Genomic DNA, 18,875 nt, shown 5'->3' on the forward strand with positions numbered 1-18,875 from the left:
ATGGGACGTTATGATTGTGCATAGACTACAAGAGATTAAACAGAGTCACGATCAAGAACAATTACCCCCTCCCCAGATTTGATGATCTTTTTGACTAATTGCAGGGTGCCCAAGTCTTCTCCAAAATATATTTGCGTTCAGATTACTATCAGGTAAAGATCAAGGCAGAGAACATTCTAAAAACAGCTTTTAAAACTAGGTACGAACATTATGAATTCCTTGTCATGCCCTTTGGACTAACCAATACACCAGTCATTTTTATGGACTTGAAGAACAGAGTTTTCAGATAATTTCTAAACCAATTCGTTATTGTGTTTATCAATGATATCCTAGTCTATTCAAATAGCAGAGAAGGACATGATCACCACCTTACTCATGTTTTGTAGATTCTGATAGAGAAGAAATTGTATGCAAAATTAAACAAGTGTAAGTTTTGCCTCAAGCATACTATCTTTCTAGGACATATCATATCAAGGAATGAAGTATTAGTGAACTCTCAAAAAGTTGAGGCAGTACTTTGATGAGAGAAACTGATATCGATCAAGAACATTTGTAATTTTCTGAGAATGATAGGTTGTTACCGCAGGTTTGTAGAAAGATTTCTAGCCTACCCGCTCCTTGACCCGGCTCATAAAGAAGAAAGTTAAGTTTGAATATAACGAGGACTGCAAAAGGATATTTACAGAACTCAAGAAGCAGTTGACTACTGCACCCATGTTAGCCGTACTGAATAGGACAAGTATATATACAGTGTATAGTGATGCCTCCGATCTAGGTTTGGGTTGTGTTATGATGTAGCATGGCAAGGTCATAGCCTATGGGTCTAGACAATTGAAGAGTTGTGAGAAAAATTACCTCATCCATGACTTAGAACTTGTCGTCATTATCTACGTCTTAAAGACCTGACACCACTACTTGTATGGGAAGACTTTTGAGGATTTTACTAATTATAAGAGCTTGAAATATATATTCGCTCAGAAGGATCTGACCATACGTCAGAGGCATTGGATAGAGCTCCTCAAGGATTATGATTATAATATTTTATATCACCCGAATAAAGACAACGTAATAGCTGACGCGCTCAGTAGAAAAAGTGCAGGTATGTTAATTCATCTAATGGTTTCTAAATGCAAAGTAATAGAGGTTGCACAATAGATACGACTTCAGAACTTGAAGAGAGTTACATACTTGACCCACTTGACTGTTCAACCCCAATTGATTCAAAGAATAAAAAAATCTTAATTAATCGATTCCACTGTAGTCGCCCTTAAGAAAGATGTAGAATAAGGAGTACATCCAAAATTTTGAGTCTTTGCCGATGGATTGCTCAGGTTTTAGGATATGGTGTGTGTTCCAGATGACAGTGAACTAAAAAAGAACATCATGATAGAGGCTTACAGCTCCAAGTTCGCCATACATACCGGAAGTACCAAAATGTATCAAAGTATACGACTTCAATTTTGGTGGAGCAGGATGAAAAGAGAGATAGCCGACTTTGTCTCTAAATGTCTGGTATGTCAATAAGTTAAGGCTGAGCATCAACGACTAGATAGGTTACTTCAGCCATTACTGATCCCAAAGTGGAAGTAAGAATACATCACAATGAATTTCGTGATAGGATTGCCTAAGGTACGCACGGGGCCTGATGCTATCTGGGTGATTGTCGATCGACTCATCAATTCCTCTCATTTTCTGGCTATTAAGATTACCGACCATTTGGACAAGCTAACAAGAATATATATCTAGGAAATAGTTAGGTTACATGGGGTTCCAATGACAGTGGTATCCGATAGGGACCCCAGATTCACTTCTCAATTTTGGTCTAGTTTTCAGCAAGCCATATGAACGAAGTTGTCCCTTAGTACCATATTCCACTCTCAAACCGATGGACAATCAGATAAGACGATTCACACACTATAGAATATGCTCCGAGTTTGTATTCTAGATTTCGGAGGCCATTGAGATGATCACCTACCTTTGATAGAGTTCGCCTATAATAACAGCTACCAAGCATCTACATGGTCTCGTATGAGGCATTGTATGACCGCTCTTACAGGTTACCGATCTGTTAGGAAGAGGTGGGTGATAGAAAACTGTTCGGCTAGATATTGTTGAGGAGACTACAACCAATATGGTTAAGATCATGAAGAACATCAAAACAGCTTAGAGTAGGCAGAAGAGTTATACAGACTCCCAGATGAGGAATTTAGAATTTGAAAAAGGTGATCGAGTAGTCCTTAAGGTCACCTCTTTCAAGAATATCAGTAGATTTGACAAGATGGAAAAATTAAATCCCTGGTTCATTGGGCCATTTGAGATCTTAAACAGGACTGATACGACCGTCTACAGACTGACACTACCTCCAGAGTTATCTAGGATTCATAATATATTTCATGTGTCCATGCTACGCAAGTACAACTTAGACCCCTCACACATCTTGTTATAGGAGCCCCCTTCACTTCAGGATGATCTATCCTATAAGGAGGTACCAGTGGACATTGTAGATCGAAAAAACAGAGTACTCCGCAACAAAGAAATTTCTTTTGTCAATGTCTTATGGCAGAATCACACACGGAAAGAGACTACGTGGGAGCTAGAACGGACTTTTAGATCCCAGTATTTTCAACTGTTTAACTAGTGAGATGTGACAAATTTGAGGGATCAAATTTCTTCTTAAGTGGAAGGGGGAGAGAGTTGTAATACCAGGGTCCGAAATTTGGCCCAATATCACATTTTAATTATAAAAGAAATAAATAAAAAATTATTTTTAAATCAATTTAAACTTAATTTTATTAATTAATTAAAAAAAATAGGTTAGGAATGTAATTGAAAGCAATTTTGGAAAAAAAGATGTGAAAATTTAAATTCGACGGGTATTTTTGAAAAAAAAAATAAAAACAGGGGTCAAAGTACAAATAGAGAAAGTTTGGCCATATAGTACCGTCCAGTCAACAGTTCTAACGAACCAGAGCATGTCGCATGATAAGGCACACTGACGTCTGTATCACGCATGCGATCCATGTGTTTCGCGATCGAACAACCCAGGATTGATCCCGCCCGCGTGGATGACCCGAATTCGTTTTCCCCTTATATGCACGATTGGACAACCAAGATCAATCACAATGGACAGTCCATATTCATTTCTTCCTTACGTGTGATTAGATGGACGAGATCAATCGCGATGGATGACTAAGATCAATGAGGAATTGGTATAAATATTTCGCTTTGCATGGGAACTCAAACTCTAGCTGTCAACCCCCGTCGGAGAGAAAGAACCAGGCGCCGGAGAAGGAGGCCGACTGCCAACTACTGTCGCATTAGAGCCACCACTGGCCATAGAAAAAGATAAAAATTCTTCCTACCTGCTCAAAATTAGATTTCGAGCACCTTTATGGCCAAATCGAAGCAAGAAGGATGGCGGGTGAACCGAAAATTGAAGGTAAAACTCGGGAAAGCCGCCATGGTCAAAATCCCTCTGATGAGCTCCTTCCCGATTCTCGTTTTATGCTATTTTTTTATCATTGTGTTCACCGTTCTTTTCTGTATAAGTTATTCGAAAAAAGAACCCTAGTCACGAATGAGGACCGATGGAGCCGCTGCTTTCGGATAGGGTATGGGGACAGCTTGTTAATTGTAAATTAGATATTGGGTTCACGAGTAGGAGGTGACATTCCTATATAACCCCAAGGGTACCACCAAGTAGGTAATAAAGAAAAGTTATTGTCTCTTGTTCTCTTATACGTGAAAGTGAAAAGTGATATAAATATAAGTCTTCATAAGTTGTTTTGAAAAACTCGTTACGATAAGTATCAAACAAAAGTCTTCAAGTTTAAAGGTATTTAAATAAAGCATGAACTCCATTAGTTATTTTTCTAATTTTTTACCAATTTTCAGTTTTCTATATCTGTGATTAGTGTGATATTCTTACTATGTTAGTGTAGTTCACCCTTTCATTAACCATTTCAGATCAAGAGGACCAACATCCATATCCTGATTAGTAAGAGAGTTGTAAGTAGTTCACCACCTGAACTTCCTTCAAGTGCTAGTGAAGGTTGTCCTATGGTACTTTTGTATTTGCTATTCTTTTCATTTCTTTAATTACCGTTTGTCTTTTATAAGGGACATTCCCTTAACCCTATTGAGCATTCTAAATTATTATGTAAGGAATGTAAACCCTAACTCTATTAATCACTTTCACATTTAATTTTATAAATTCATTTTCTTTTAAGATTTCAGACCTCTACAAATACTAAACGTAAAATCCACATATTTTAGTCTGTCTAAACATAATTTGATATTATTATTTTTTAAGTACGTATTTATATTGAATTGAGCTTGACTTTATCAAAAAGAGGGACGACTTGGGACAAGTTCAATTTTGATCTTTTAAAAATTTATTTGAACTTAGGTCGCTATGTATATTTATATTTTATTTTTTATTAATATAATTATATTTATATCTAAATATATAAATATAATTATTAACAAATATATTTTTAATTTTTTCTTAATATAAATATAGTTATATCACATTAATGTAATGTAATAATTATATCGGGTTATATGCAAATTTAATATGGTTATAAAAAAAAAAACAAACTCATAGGAGGTTTACAGTTGATTCAATTTTTTTTTTTAGAATCGGTAGAATTTAAGTTTGAAAATTATCTCAGACTCGCTCTATTATTGTCTTTACAATATATATATATATATATATGAAGAGAGTGAAATACAAAGATATATCGATATGAATCTATGTACGTGATTGCGTGTGGCCTCTTAACTATTGTATGTAATCCCAGTCTAATTGTTTATACCCTATTTCACTAAAGTTATTTCTTCTTCGTGTGCATTTTAATATTATTATTTATACATTATTAATATAAAATATGAATGAAAATATTTTATATAGAAATTAAGTATCATGCATATAAAGTTGTTGATTAGTGTTGAAGACTCATATTATTGCACACACATATATTTGATAATATTAATAATAATAACTTATTCAAAAAAAATTTTAAAAGTACAGATTATTTTTAAGATTTTAAAAGTGAAAATAAGAATTGTAACTTGTGCTATTTTGATTTATTTCTTTTATTGGATTCAAAATGTAGAATTTAAGCGCAATAATCAATGTTAATTTATTGAATTACGTGCCTTATATCTTCGACAATAAATCAAAATTCATATTACATTAAAATTAAAATTTAAAATTTTCATTATAAATTAATTTTCTCTAATCGCAAGCAAATTCTTAAGATGTGTAATCAATTAAATTATAAAGAATATTCACATTACTATCCGATAAAATCAAGAACTGTCCTCCAAATAATTCTTGAAAGAATTTAGATATGAATAGGTTTTGTAACTTACATTAAAAATATGAATCTTATGTCATAATTCTATGATACGAAAATATATCGTTGTTGATTATTAGATCAATAATCAAATAAGAAAATTATATACTAGAAAATATAAAGATTATTTGACTATTGTCATCAAGAAACAAAATTTCTTAAGCTATTGGAAAAGGAAGAATTCCGAAATCTATAAAAAGATTTCCATTAGATGTAAGATCAAATTATTGATTTAATTTAACTTTTGATGTAAAATAGACAAGGATATTACTATTTATCTACTTAGTCCATAATCTAAATTATTACATATAATATTAGTTTATATACTTTAAAAATTTTAAAACTTATCATAAGAAAATCATTAAATTTCTTAAAGACCTATCTATGTATACATCATAACAATAACCTTTTTAATAGATAATTATATCTTTATCATATTAATAAAAATTTTAATCTACTTTTCATATAGTTGTTTGAATAATCTAGATTTTTATATAATATAGATTTTATAAAGTCAGTCCAATTTTTTTTTTTTAAGTAATGAAGTTGTAGTAAAATGATTAATTTTGCGAAATTTTATTAGTCAAATTCCGTAAACTTGATCTATATAAATAATATTAAATGATAAATTAAAATTACCATCGAAAAAGAATATATTCTACATAAAAAATTATTAACTTTGCAAAATTTAATTATAATAAAAACTAATTTTATACCAAATAAAGTTAAAATTAATCATAGTATTAAATTAATAAATCAAGTAAAATGTAATAAAAAATGAGTAAAATTTACGGGAACTAAAACACCCATAACAATATTCTTCAATAATACACAAATTTTAATTTTTGAAATTCAAAATATTTTTATTTATATGGTTTTCATTAATAATATGATTTTATACTCAGTTTAAAAATACATTTTCGACTTTTTTAAGGAAAATCAAATTTGAATAATTCACTGTACTGACCAATTTTGACCTAGGTCAATCTCGCTGTAAAAAAACTTGGAAAGTTCAAACCGCTTACATTTGCAGAGCGGCCTGAAAATCAATTTGGGATTTCACTAGTTAGTCAGTAGTCTGACAGAGACATACGAGGGAAGAGCTCAATGTCTTCCATGGCAGCTAGGGTTTTCAATGGTTGCAGGACACTCTTAGCTCCTGCTACATCGACATCCAAGTCCTCCGCCGTTGCTGCCGCTGCTGCTTCGAAAAAATCTAAAATCACCGAAACGGCTAAAGAGAAGGCAAAATCAAAAACAGCAGCATCAGCACCACCTCGAGCCTTTGTGAGGCCTAGTGGAATTCAAAAGGTGAGCCCTGTCTCCCCTGCCCTCGCTCGTTTCATAGGTTCCTCTGAATCATCCCGCAGCGACGCCGTCAAGAAGATCTGGACGTATATCAAGGCAAACAATCTCCAGGTCTCTCTCTCCACGCTCACCTATATGGATGCTTGCGTTTTATCTTCATTTCTATCTGGTTGTTAAACCCTAGGGTTCTCAGTTATTATCCGCTGTGATTCCTATTTTAGTGTAGTTTCTTTTTGGTTGTTTGAGTCTATTGATCTTTCTCAGGTATTATCGCTATAATACCGTCACAAACCCTAGTGTTCTCAGTTCTTAATGTATATTCATAGTACACGCCCACATGCATCAGCATGAATGTCACCATGTGCGTATATATACTTGTATGCTTAGAAGAAATCTGCTGTTAGATAGTTTTTTGACGATATTGTTTGAATCCTTTTATATGTTTTGTCTTTCTGTAGTGGTGATGGGCATCCTTGCTTCCTAGGTTCTTCGTTGCTGACGTTTTGCTTCCTTCTTTCTCTGCTTGCCTGGTCGCGTAGCATAGTTCTGGAAGACAAACATCATAAAAATTTGAGCTTGTCTTGTGTTTATTCAAAAATTTCAGCTGGTGCTCCCGTACATGCCATTTTGGTCTACTTTGTTCTTTGGAAGATCGCGTGCATGCACAATTTACAACTGTTATAATTTTCTTCCCATAGCTAATCAGATAGTACAGCATCTTGGAAACTACTAATGAATTGCCTCGCTGTTTTGGTGCATAAATGTGGCTACTACAATATGCCAACTTGGTTCCTATATCCGTAGTATATTCAAACCTTTGATTCTTCTTTCTATTGCCCTGTCATTTTCTACATGAATTTTCTTTTCTTTTTTCTTTTCCATTCCTCTCTTTGTGTGTGGACTTCGTCAGGGATACTGTCTAGTTAATAATACTGTTGTAGTATTTCGTTCATAAATTTTCATCATTCTCGTAAAACATAAGCAAGATAGAAGAAATGATATTTCTCATGTTCTGTGAGATTGGATGGAAATAATCTGAAAGGTCAGTAAGTCTTAGAATTTACTGTATTCATAATTGGAATTTCAGGCTAACAAGTTATCTTGTAACCTTATGGGTTAACTCTAGTTTATGTCTACTTTTCCATGACAAGCCATGTAGAGTCATTATGTCAAAAGGGAGTGGAGCATGAAATTAAGAAGGAAATTATAAATGACATGTGACAGAATAGAAATCCTAATCAAAAGGAAGGTTGCAGCTTGAAATGAGAAGGAACAAGAATACTTACAATTCAACATATATAGGAATTGTACAGTCCTTAGGTCCTTGCAATGTGATGAAGAGGGAATCGGCTCTTGCATTTTTTGGTTAGTGAGTTGAGCCATCATTTAATTCTTTGGGATTGTTTACTAAAATTGAACTCTATTAAGGAATGGTTTTTTGACACTCTTTTCAATAATCTTTAATCAGTTTTCATATAAATGCTTTTGGAAAAAATCTTTACCTTAAGCTGTTTTTTTTGTGAGAGAATATTTTGGCAAGAGTTTAATCCTTTTAATCTATAAACTGAAGTGGGTTCATTTATATTCTCATGTGAAAATATATTTTTTGGACTCTTCTTTGAAAAGGTTTACAAATCGAGGATAAGATCTATATATTGAGCACCATGTAGATCGGAGTACCTTTATTTCTAGTTGGTTTAGACACATTGGTGTGGTGGTTGGTAATATATCTAGCCATTCATTTGAATATAATAACAAATATTTAATTATGGATTGGAGTTGATAGAATTTCACACTTCTGAACAACAATTTTTTTCTTCTCTCTCTCTCTCTCTCCCTCCTTGACTGATTTCAAATGTAAAGATAATTTTGCTATGTATTCACAAAAGTGATAATCTTTTGTTCCATTTTTCTTCCTTGTTTGAAGATATGGCTTTATTTAAAGGTGCCTAGAGTCTGCGCAGCTGGCCGAGCTGGCTGGTTTACTATTAACCAGGCAGTAAGTTAACACAGCTGCAGACAACAAAATTGGTCAACACAACCAGCTCTTGGCTGCAGGAATTTAGCAGTGCGAGATAGCTTGTCCCAGAAATGAGTGTTAAGGCTGCTTCCTTACAAAATTCCTTTGCTTGTCAGCATAGATCTGAGATGTTCCATGGATGATGTGCCTGTGGGAGGATTCTAGGATGGTTTGCTATTGCATAGAATTCTTTGGAGAAGTTAGAGCGGTCTTGTAGAGAGCTTCACTAGCTGACATTATCTTGTTGAGAAAATTGACCAGGATGTCTGCCAGGAATCCTGATTTATAGATTTGAAGAACAAGTGATGGACATCTTTGAAGCCATTGATGCACTAAAACCTGAGTGCTCTCTTTATATCTCGAAGACAAACTTCATTTGTTAGACGTGGAGGGAAAGGAGAGGTTTGGGACATCTAGCTAAGCTGGAACGTTATAGTTTGCTGTTTATGAAAGCGTCCCTTGGAAAAATCAAGACTTTAATGGATTAAGGGGACTTCAATGTAGGTAAGTCCAACATCTTGCTTACTATCATGAATCAGTGACTTTATTTCTAGCCTACTTCTTAGTGTCCCAAGCTAGACATGTTGGACTTCTTTGAGTTATCTTGTGAGGAAAATAGGTGGAGCAAGAGGAAATTTGAGGAGGGGATCTTCTTTGCATTGTCCGATTGTGATGATGTTGAGGCTTTCGGAAGCAATAGCCTCACCATAGCTTTTCTTTGAAATTATTGGAGCTGTATGAAAGTTAAAGCTACTCTTTTGGTCTTTATCCCCGAAGTGCGAGACGTAACCAATGTGAAGCGCTTTAGACCCATTTTTATTGTTGATTGCTTTTTACGCTCATAGCAAAGATCATTGCTTTATACTGCACAAGATAGTGGAGATGGTGGTTGGTTACACACCATCTGCTTTTGTAGAAGGGAGACACATCAGATGCAATGTTTTGTGAACTAGATGTGGAGAAGGCCTTATTTCAAAAAATATGTGGAGAAGGCCTACAATCATTTTATCTATAGTTTCTTGATTTTTTTGATGCATCTCGTGGGCGTCAGATACAAATGGATAAAGGGTTGCATTGAGCTTGTCTATTTTGTCGTCTTAATTAACGGAAGCCCCTTTTCTTTCTTCAAATAGGTCTACAACAAAGATATCTTCTCTCCTTTTTCTGTTTATCTAAATTATCTTGGCTGTGGAAACGTTTTAACAAAATGATTATTAAAGCTAGAGAGGTAAATTTGTTTAGGAAGTTAAGAGTGTTAATAGGAAGAATCCATAGACTATTGCCACTATTATTTATCTGTTCTTATTTGTTCCGTAAGTCGAATAAGAGTCCTTCCTGTAAAGTAAATGCTTTCTTATAAAAAAGAAGTAAATTCCTTTTGTGCTTCCAAGTAGTGTCTAACCTAAAATAATTTTAGAGAGTTGGTTCCTATCAAAGAGGTTGTCCAGGTGACAGATCTTGCCAAAATTTTGGGTATTAGGTGTTATATTTGCCCATAAAATATCTTGAGTTGTTTCGAGGTCCAAGAGTAAGGAGAGGGTGTTATGGACCTAACTACTTGTAGAATGGAAAAAGAACAGTGAGAGAAAGATATCTAACTAAAGGACATAGAACCACCTTGATCAAGAGTATAACCTTTAGTTTGACTATTTGTTTTATGCTTCTGTCTCCTAACCCACGCACTGTGGCCAAAGTTCCTTTGGGTGGATTCAAAGAGAAGCAAGATTCCATTCAGTGAGGTAGGATGCTATCAATTTTAGTGAGCCCCGAGCATTCAATCGATCTCCATATATGCAGGAGTACTAGCCAAATGTTTGTGGTGTTCTCTCACTTGCAAAAGTAACATAGGGTGAAATGTGGTTTGACTAGATACAGGCTCACAGATGGAGGCTGGATGAAGCTTGTAGAGATGGATGACTAAGGATTGGCTAATTTCTTTCTTTTTGAGGTTGCAATGCCATAGGGTATAATTGTGCAATGGTGTGGTGCAGGAAGCAAATTCTGAAGATCTGTTACTCAATATCTATGAGTTGGTAGGTGCAAAGGCGCCAAAATTGGTGATTGTTTAAAGACAAATGAGAGGGTTAGGTCTTGATACATTTCTCTCAACAGAAACTGTAGTGATTGGGAGCGTGATGAGTTGAATCCTCTGCTCGTTTCCTTGGAGCCTTGGTTGATGTCCCCAAACAGAGATTATCCAGTTTTGGAGTTACCAATTAACGGTAAATTAGTGGTCATCTGTTACTTTTCCCCCATAAACAAAATTATTATCACCGATTTTTTTTCCCCATATAAGCCCATCTGTAAACATAAAGCTTCTTCCCATGTGGCACTTTTTATTTAGGAAGCCTACTGGGTTGCATTTTAAACATAGACAAGTTAAGAAAGAGGTTGCATCATTATCAATCTGTTGCTGCTTTTTCTTCGTGATAATGAATTTCCTAGACAGCTTTTCCGTGGTATTAGTAGTGCATCTCTCTCACTTGAGTTGCTTGGGGTGGCATCCTTGTGAGCAAGAACAAGAAGGAGCTTTACTGTTCTTATTCCTTATTCTAATTTTTGGACCATATGGAGAGGAAAAAGAATAGAAGCCTTTTGAGGGTTTTGCATTTAATTTTTCTAGGCTTTTAGATCCTCGGGTGTATTTTGTTTAAATGTTATCCTCCCCTAAATGTTGAAAGTCTTGGAAACCTCATAGCGCAGCTGATTCTCTTGTAATTTTTGCGTTCTTTCTCTTGTACATGAGTTGCACCATCTTGGGGCCTTTTTCCAGAATACTATTACCTTTTTCTTGTCTCAATCAGAAGGAAAACCAATAATATTTTCTTGCTCCATATTAATAAATTCTCCATGGTCTCCTAAAGCCCGTGAAGAAGGATGTACTCAGTGTCTCAAATTGTTCTCTCCTTTGGGAGGTGAAAAATGATGGCTGTGGTTTGTTTACTTATTTGTTTATTTTGTGTTAAATCTACATTGTGCTGACTTTTTTCTTTAAAAAAAGGTGAATCCTGTGTGACACTTGTATAAAAGTGTGATGTATTTATCTTTTCATTAAAAAAAGTGATGCTCCATTGAAATTGTGCAAATGGGTTGATATTGTTTGTTAAAAAATGTGGATGCTTTTGTTTCAAAAAGCGAAGTATCTCAATTGGATTTCTCTCTTTTATTTCAAAAAAAAAATGTGGATGCTTTTGCTTGCAGAATCCCTCAGATAAGAGGCAGATTGTTTGTGATGAGAAGCTGAAGACTCTGTTTGATGGTAAAGACACAATTGGATTCCTTGAGATAGCGAAGTATCTTTCTCACCACTTTGTTAAGACTGGTTAATTGCTGATTCAAATATCAACTTTGGGTTTGGTGGGTCTGGATTGGTGCCCCTACTCATTACTTCTCAAGCACTTACAACCATTTTTTCCGCGTTTTGGACTGTCATGTTGATATTAACTTGTTTGGGAACAGAACTTTGTGGGCTGGCTTTGTCAATGAACAGGTAATTAGCAGGCTTGTTGTAAAAGTTTGCCTAGGATAAACTTGTAGGCCTTGTAACGTGGTTTCATGATTCATCTTGCTGTTGCAAGTTGGTTATGCTGAATTTCCTCTTTTTATTTTTATTTTTGTTTTTATTTTTACTCCAAAGCAAGACAGACTTACAGTTATGGTGCACGTGGTTGTGCCTTTTGCATGTAAGTTAGAAGGTAGAGTACATGAGGATTATGCATGTAACTAAGCTCTGTTAAGCACATTGTGATGCTTCTTGCTTATTTCTCCATATTGAAAAAGGGTCCAAACCATGTCTATGGCAGTGAAGATTTTAGGGATTGGTTTGCTTGGTGAATTGGGATTTGTCAAGCTTCAAAACTACTGTATCCTACGACATTTAAACAATTACCTTCCACTCCTATTGTCACCACGAGAAACCAACCTTAAGTCATTCTAGATACTGCTATTATTGTTTCATTCCTGTATCACTGACGAACCAGGCAAATATCACCGGTTCTTCCATATCAGTTGAGCATGTGAAGATGAAGTTATGATTGGCCAAACTAGTTAGTCCAAACTAGGTAGTCAACATTTGGCTGAAAAGAACCATGGTGGTTTCTCCATTGCAACAAACATCTCTCTTGACTGTCAAATTTTGGCCTCCCGCTAGCACCGGGATATTCTGTTATTTGTCTATAATTGTATTACAATTTTATTTCATTATCAAAAGAAACCGTGTTTAAGATGCGAAGCTTGTGCCATCCAGCGACAAGAGAGGTACCATGTTGATTCTGGTGCTTGAATTTCTTTTATTCCTTCAGACAGCAGAACCATTTTCCTTGTTAGCAATGAGAGTCTAGGTATTTGTTTCATTTTATTCTCTAATGACAAAGACGACACTTTTGTTCTAGTTCAACTGGCCTTGCTCTTGATTTATCTAGTCAAGAGTCAATTTTTAATTATAGTGTTCATATTGGTAGTGATATTTATAATCATAACATGGTTTTGTGTTTAATGTACTAACATTCTCATATTGACATTCTTTGGTACTAAAAATTCATCATCTACTGTACATAGTATGAATGAAGTTCTTACCATCGAAAAATCAAGAGTAAGGAAAATCAAACACCAAAAATCATCTTATGATTATGTGTGTTACGACTAATATGAATAACAGAAATATAAATTTCATACAAATTAAATGGAAACTTAATTGAATTAATTCTATCAAATTTGTTCATTCCCTTCCAAATGGTCTAACCATGCGCATGCCTTAATGGCAATCAAACAAGCAAGAAATGAAGGCATCTGGAATCAAGAGGCAAAACTTCCCTTGTATAACATTTGTTCTTTCAATTATCAATATTCAGTGGCTTCTCATTTAATGGCTTACAGCATACAATATTCGATTCAAGTAGATCAACAGTTATCTATACCGATGGATAATATATGATCTGCTTCATTTCTTACCTCTTCGGATCTTCAGTGAGATGGTGTATCCATTGCTTTACTACCCCAGGAGAACCATACCAGGGTCTTAGTTCATCATCTGAACCAACTGGTGAGTGATAAACTCCATCTAAGCTGATGTTTAGTGCCCCTTCCAAATGGGCAGATGCCTCTGGCACAACTCCATCGCCCCACACTTCTGCCTTCCCACAAACCTGGAAAACAAGATTTTGTATCTCTTCGTCAATCATGTCAGAATATAGAGACTACTTGGCAGGCTCTTAAGTTTTTAATTAAGGTACCAGACATTGTACTCTCATGAAGTTCTTGGGCTGTCTTATTGCCATATTAACATACTTTTTACTATTAAAAAAAGGAGAGTATTTGTAATTGCAAATCAAACGTAGAGGAACGTTCTGTCATATGATTTTCATTTCTGCATAAAGTCACTCATACAATATAGCATTTGTTACGAGCTTCATTTAATTTGGAGTGGTGACACTTTTGTATCTTAGTCCACAAGCAATTTCTTCTAAGTTTAGAGTTTCATGCCGCCTTCATGACAAATTTACCACCAATCTACTGCTCAAATTTGTATCTGCAACAAAAGTTACGTTCTAGGACAAACCAATATGGTAATTCATTTGAAAATCTACACTTAATTCAATTAGGAGAGAAGAAAAATCTTACTAAAAAAGAAGATAGAAATTCATCTTACGAGAAATTTTCAGGCAGAATTAGAAATTTTGAGAGGTTAATTTTAATAATTTTAGATAGATTTTCAGCCCCTTGTAACTAAGTCTAAAAACAACAAAATTTGCTAATATATATGAATACAGCCTTAGAGAATATTTTTACTTCCCAGTAATACAATAATGAAACTATATTCTTTGCCAATGAGTCTAATTGAGTTGGATAGTATTCTTGTCTCCTATAGGAATGATCGAGAAAGTAAACGATTTCCTGGGGCTGAAACATGGAACACGGCCAGTTTTTGTTTTTTTTTTTCTTTTGAGATGTTTTAGTATAAATAAAACTTTCATTCGTGAAATAGAAGTGCAAATAAATCTTATGAGTATCATAGCTATCCAAACAATTGAATTCACCTGCTTGTAACCCTGGCCAACAAATCGAGCACGCAATGTAGTTGCTACTGGTGTGGAATTGGTCTTATTATTCATAATAGCAACATCTGAAACTATTTGGTCATTGTCAGTGGCAACCACAGAATCAATATCAACATTTGAGTTGCCAAAGAAGCGAGCTCCTTGAATATATCTGCAATTTGAATGATTCAGATCCCAAATTTACCAATTCTAAAGCAACAATACTTGCAGGTGCATGTAGGTGAGAAGGGTCTATTGACAGTTAGAGTAGCACTTAAAGATTATTTTACGAGATCAACTAATTTAGCTTACTAATGTATTCACATAAGAAAGTTACCAAAGCATCTAATCATGTTCGTGGGATGTCTGTGAGAGATTAGTTTCTAATCTGAACCAGGAGCAGCTACTACACGTGGATTTCCTTGTTTTCTATGTTAGCTGTGGAGAAACTATACTTAATTTGCAAAATGTGAATTCCGTGGGTTAAAGCTAAGAAGAATGGATAACAAAAGTGATTTTCAGTTTAAGTTTACCTTCCTGCAATGCAAACATATCTCAGTTCAGGAGTATAAACAGCCTTCGCACAATTTTGTTCAACATAATCCAGGAGACCCCTTGTCTGATCAATAACACCTGGCAAACCTTTTGGAGTTGGCCTGGAAGAAGAGAAAAAGAAGAAAAAAAGAAAAAAGATAGAGGTAATTTATGGTTACCTTTATGATAAAATTCAAAAGAAGATTTTGAAATTAGAATAACAAAGGCATTAGCTAGCAGATTTCTTGAAAGTACTAAAGAATTATCTCAAAAATGGTACTAAAGATTGAGTAGAACAAAATGGAAGGGTCGAAATCCAATAATCATTAGCAAGAACATAAATCGATAAAAATGATGACCTACTGGTGGGGAGTACCAAGAGTCAGTAGCAACGAGATATCAGAAAAACTAAATTCTTCCATATACATGCGGGCAAGCCACCCTCCTGCTGAGTGTCCAATCAAGGAGAGAGTCCCACCTATAATGAAATGTGTAACAGTCCTTCAGGCAACAATGCAAGCTTTATAAACAATAATATAGTATGCATATAATGCTGCCAATGCCTCATGCAGGAAAAGTATCACATGGTGACTAAATCCTACAGAGTTTTACTTTTCATTGGATGAAAAAATTCTCATATAGGGCAAATATGGAATGCAAGAGCCTGAATGTTTTAACTTTTGACTTTTGATAAAATAATGCCTGTACATGAAACAGCGTAAGGATCTGAGTTTGCAAAACAATGCACCAAATTTTTCACAAAGGAACTGAATTGTGTCTTCACAAACTTACATAAGGAATGGGGAAAGATGTTACTGAATAATTCTTCCGAATTATATCTAGAATATTCCTCCCAAAAAAAGAGAGTACATGTGGGATAAATAATTTGTTCTGTGAAACAGATAAAATTAACTTATCTTTGGGTGTATAATAGGTAGCAGTTCAACTGTTATTAGCTCCCCTCTTTAGAATGAGGGTAAGGGTTCAGGTGTTGCCATATGCAAGTTGTTTTTTTTCCTGCTCTATCAAATACATGGTGGTATACGTATGTATATATACATTCATATCTTAGGGAGAAGGAATATAATTTTACCCAGCAATAGAGTATTAATATGTAAGAGTCCTCCAGGTTTCTATGTGTCAATCTCCTTATTACTTTAGTGGTTCTAAGGGTTCAAGATGTTGGTTTCTATCATTTTTTCCCTATAGAAATTAGACAAATTCAGCATCGTGATTAATTTCCCTCAATACTTGTTCAAATTCACAATATTCAAGATTATCACATGAAACAGCAATTTCTATAATCCACCTCCTCACTGAAGGTATGTCAGGTATGTTCTGTTTGCTTCTAATATATTGCTACCTTTATAGCCCTATTCTAGAGCTACTCCAACTCTAGAACTAACAGCTGAAATTTTATTCAGCAGAAAAGTTTCAGGCTTTCTGCAGAAGGCTCGGTGTGCCAACCATTTTCATGCCTAACAATCCTTATAAATATTCCTAAAAATCAGACATAATTCCTCAGCATTTAGCATTACCAACGGAATTTTGCTTAACATGTTTAAGCTCTTTTAGTTTCATGTCCAAAGTTTCAAACAAACTATTGATGCTTAATATAAAAGAACTGTCTAATAAAAAAAGTACTATCTAGTTTCATTTTCTAAGATAGTTTTGTCACCATGTCATTACACCCTTGTCGTAAAACAACCTCAAACTGAGAAAAATCTCGGATATCCATTTAATTTTCAACACCCCGTTCTGCAACTAATCACCTCGTTCATATATCAGGTTATACCTGATCTTTTTCAAAGAAAACAATTATTTATAAGAGAAATCACTGAACATCTAAGCTAAGGTGATGGTAATTTCAAGCCATTACTGAACCATCTAAGCTAAGGTATGGCTCACAAAAAGATTAAACTAAGATATCATTGAATCAATAGCAACAGAAGTTGATGGCCAACAGAGGCATACTTCTTCACAAAGGCCAATGAACAAAAGTGGGCCTCTCTTCCATCTACTTCACACTCCACACTCATTATATATACCATTTGCCCCGATAACCACTGCAAATAATTCCCTTTCCCATAAAAGAGCCTGAAGAGAAAAAATCAAGTAGTATATTTATTCTATCGAAGCTACAAATTTGTAGAAATAATAAAAAATCTGAACCAAAACAGTTTGGTGTACTCCAGTGCCCCAAGGTTTAACTACAACAATCACTATAAGAAAGTTTCTTTCTTTTCAGATTAGAAGTTTGTAACTATATATATATCTTGCATATACGACTGAGATGAAAAGAAAGTATGAAAAATGAAAAAGGAAACAAGCTGACTCTTGACAGTTATTTATTTGAACCATTTCTCCATATGCCATCATGAAATGCCATGGCCATGACTGCACAATTTAGGTCTTAAAAGAAATTAAGAATTTATTTTTCTTCTTTCCCCAATCCCAAGCTTTGCCAGAAGAAAAACAAGACCCTTATCCAACAACACAATTCACCCATCAGTTGCTCGGCAATTCTTATATGAAACAGCATGCCAACTCCTTACCTGGGGTCAATTCCTTGGCTTCACTGACCGCCTCATGGACCCTTTTCAAGTACCTGCTCAAGCACATTGGTTCATCATTTTTCAAGCTACAACACCAACCCCATAATATAAACAAACACTAGGTAAACATACTTTTGAGAATGTGAATACCACAATAGCATATATCTGTATGTATATTTGTAGAATAATGAAGAATGATAATCCTACCAATCAAGAACAGGGCGAGGGCGGAGAGTTCCCCGCCAGTAATTGGGGTCAACCAAACCGGCGGCATTCCTCAGCCAATCAAATCTTGACACCTTGGCAACAACTGTGGGAACTCCATAGTCCCCCAGTATCAGCTCTAACTTCTGATAGTCACCTGTATTGTTCCCTAACCCCTGCAACCCAGAAAAGAATGAGTCATTATATGCATATATACGTGAATGAATATGTGATAATGTGATAGAGAGAGAGAGAGAGAGAGAAAGGGTAACTGGGAGAATGACAGCAGGGCGGCAGGTGGAGGAAGAAGATAAGGAAGAAGAAGAGCATTTGGGTTTGAAACTGAGTGGTGGAGAAGCCAAAGCCATAAGTAACACACTGGCCACTGTCTTTAGTTACTGGGTGTCAATTGGGTTGTCTGATAGATGGGTTCTGGTGGTGCACAGAACTAATGGCGAAGAGGAGAGGAAAATCCTGTCCATACTTGTGACAGACCCCACATAATCAAACTCTCTAAGAAAAATCAAGATTTACTGATATGGGTGAAGAAGTTTTTGTAATGGCCATCTTGTTGAAGAAACAAACAAGGAAATTACAAACATGTCCATGGTTTGGATCCACTTTAACCATTATTAATACATTTGATTTAAAGAAGATGCTTAATACATCATTTAGAAAGAATTATGTCTTAGTTGATTAGTTTATTAATGAAATTATTGTAATTAAATTAAATTTTACTGTAACAAGATATAATATTTTTAGACGAAAGAAATTACATGACAGTGCTTAATTATGATAATTATAATAAATTAAAAAAATAATTTTACATTTCTTTTGGAAAAAATTATTATATTTCAAA

The 18,875-nt window shown here is 34.8% G+C and overlaps 2 protein-coding genes across 3 annotated transcripts; one reads left to right on the plus strand and one right to left on the minus strand.

The window, feature by feature from the left end:
- Positions 1-6,361: 6,361 nt before the first annotated feature.
- Positions 6,362-12,299, plus strand: LOC110812831 (SWIB/MDM2 domain superfamily protein). Of its 2 annotated transcripts, none has more exons than XM_088206655.1 (2): positions 6,362-6,779; positions 7,127-7,501. In XM_088206655.1, exons 1-2 carry the CDS (start codon positions 6,468-6,470, stop codon positions 7,130-7,132), a joined length of 318 nt encoding a protein of 105 aa, XP_088062781.1. In that variant the 5' UTR covers positions 6,362-6,467; the 3' UTR covers positions 7,133-7,501. The 2 variants fall into 2 exon arrangements, with proteins under 2 accessions (XP_088062781.1, XP_021895395.1); XM_022039703.2 differs by lacking the exon at positions 7,127-7,501 and adding an exon at positions 11,890-12,299 and having other exon boundaries at positions 6,369-6,779.
- A 1,178-nt stretch (positions 12,300-13,477) lies between these two features.
- On the minus strand, positions 13,478-18,540 carry LOC110812885 (alpha/beta-Hydrolases superfamily protein). Its single transcript, XM_022039767.2, has 7 exons — positions 18,289-18,540; positions 18,020-18,192; positions 17,813-17,865; positions 15,621-15,735; positions 15,257-15,379; positions 14,724-14,895; positions 13,478-13,832 (listed from the first exon to the last, which is right to left on the minus strand). The coding sequence occupies exons 1-7, from the start codon at positions 18,382-18,384 to the stop codon at positions 13,635-13,637; spliced, it is 930 nt and encodes a 309-aa protein (XP_021895459.1). The 5' UTR covers positions 18,385-18,540; the 3' UTR covers positions 13,478-13,634.
- Positions 18,541-18,875: the final 335 nt, after the last annotated feature.

This window comes from Carica papaya, chromosome 6, assembly GCF_054855325.1.
Source record: "Carica papaya isolate Zhongbai chromosome 6, ASM5485532v1, whole genome shotgun sequence".
Taxonomy (NCBI): domain Eukaryota; kingdom Viridiplantae; phylum Streptophyta; class Magnoliopsida; order Brassicales; family Caricaceae; genus Carica; species Carica papaya.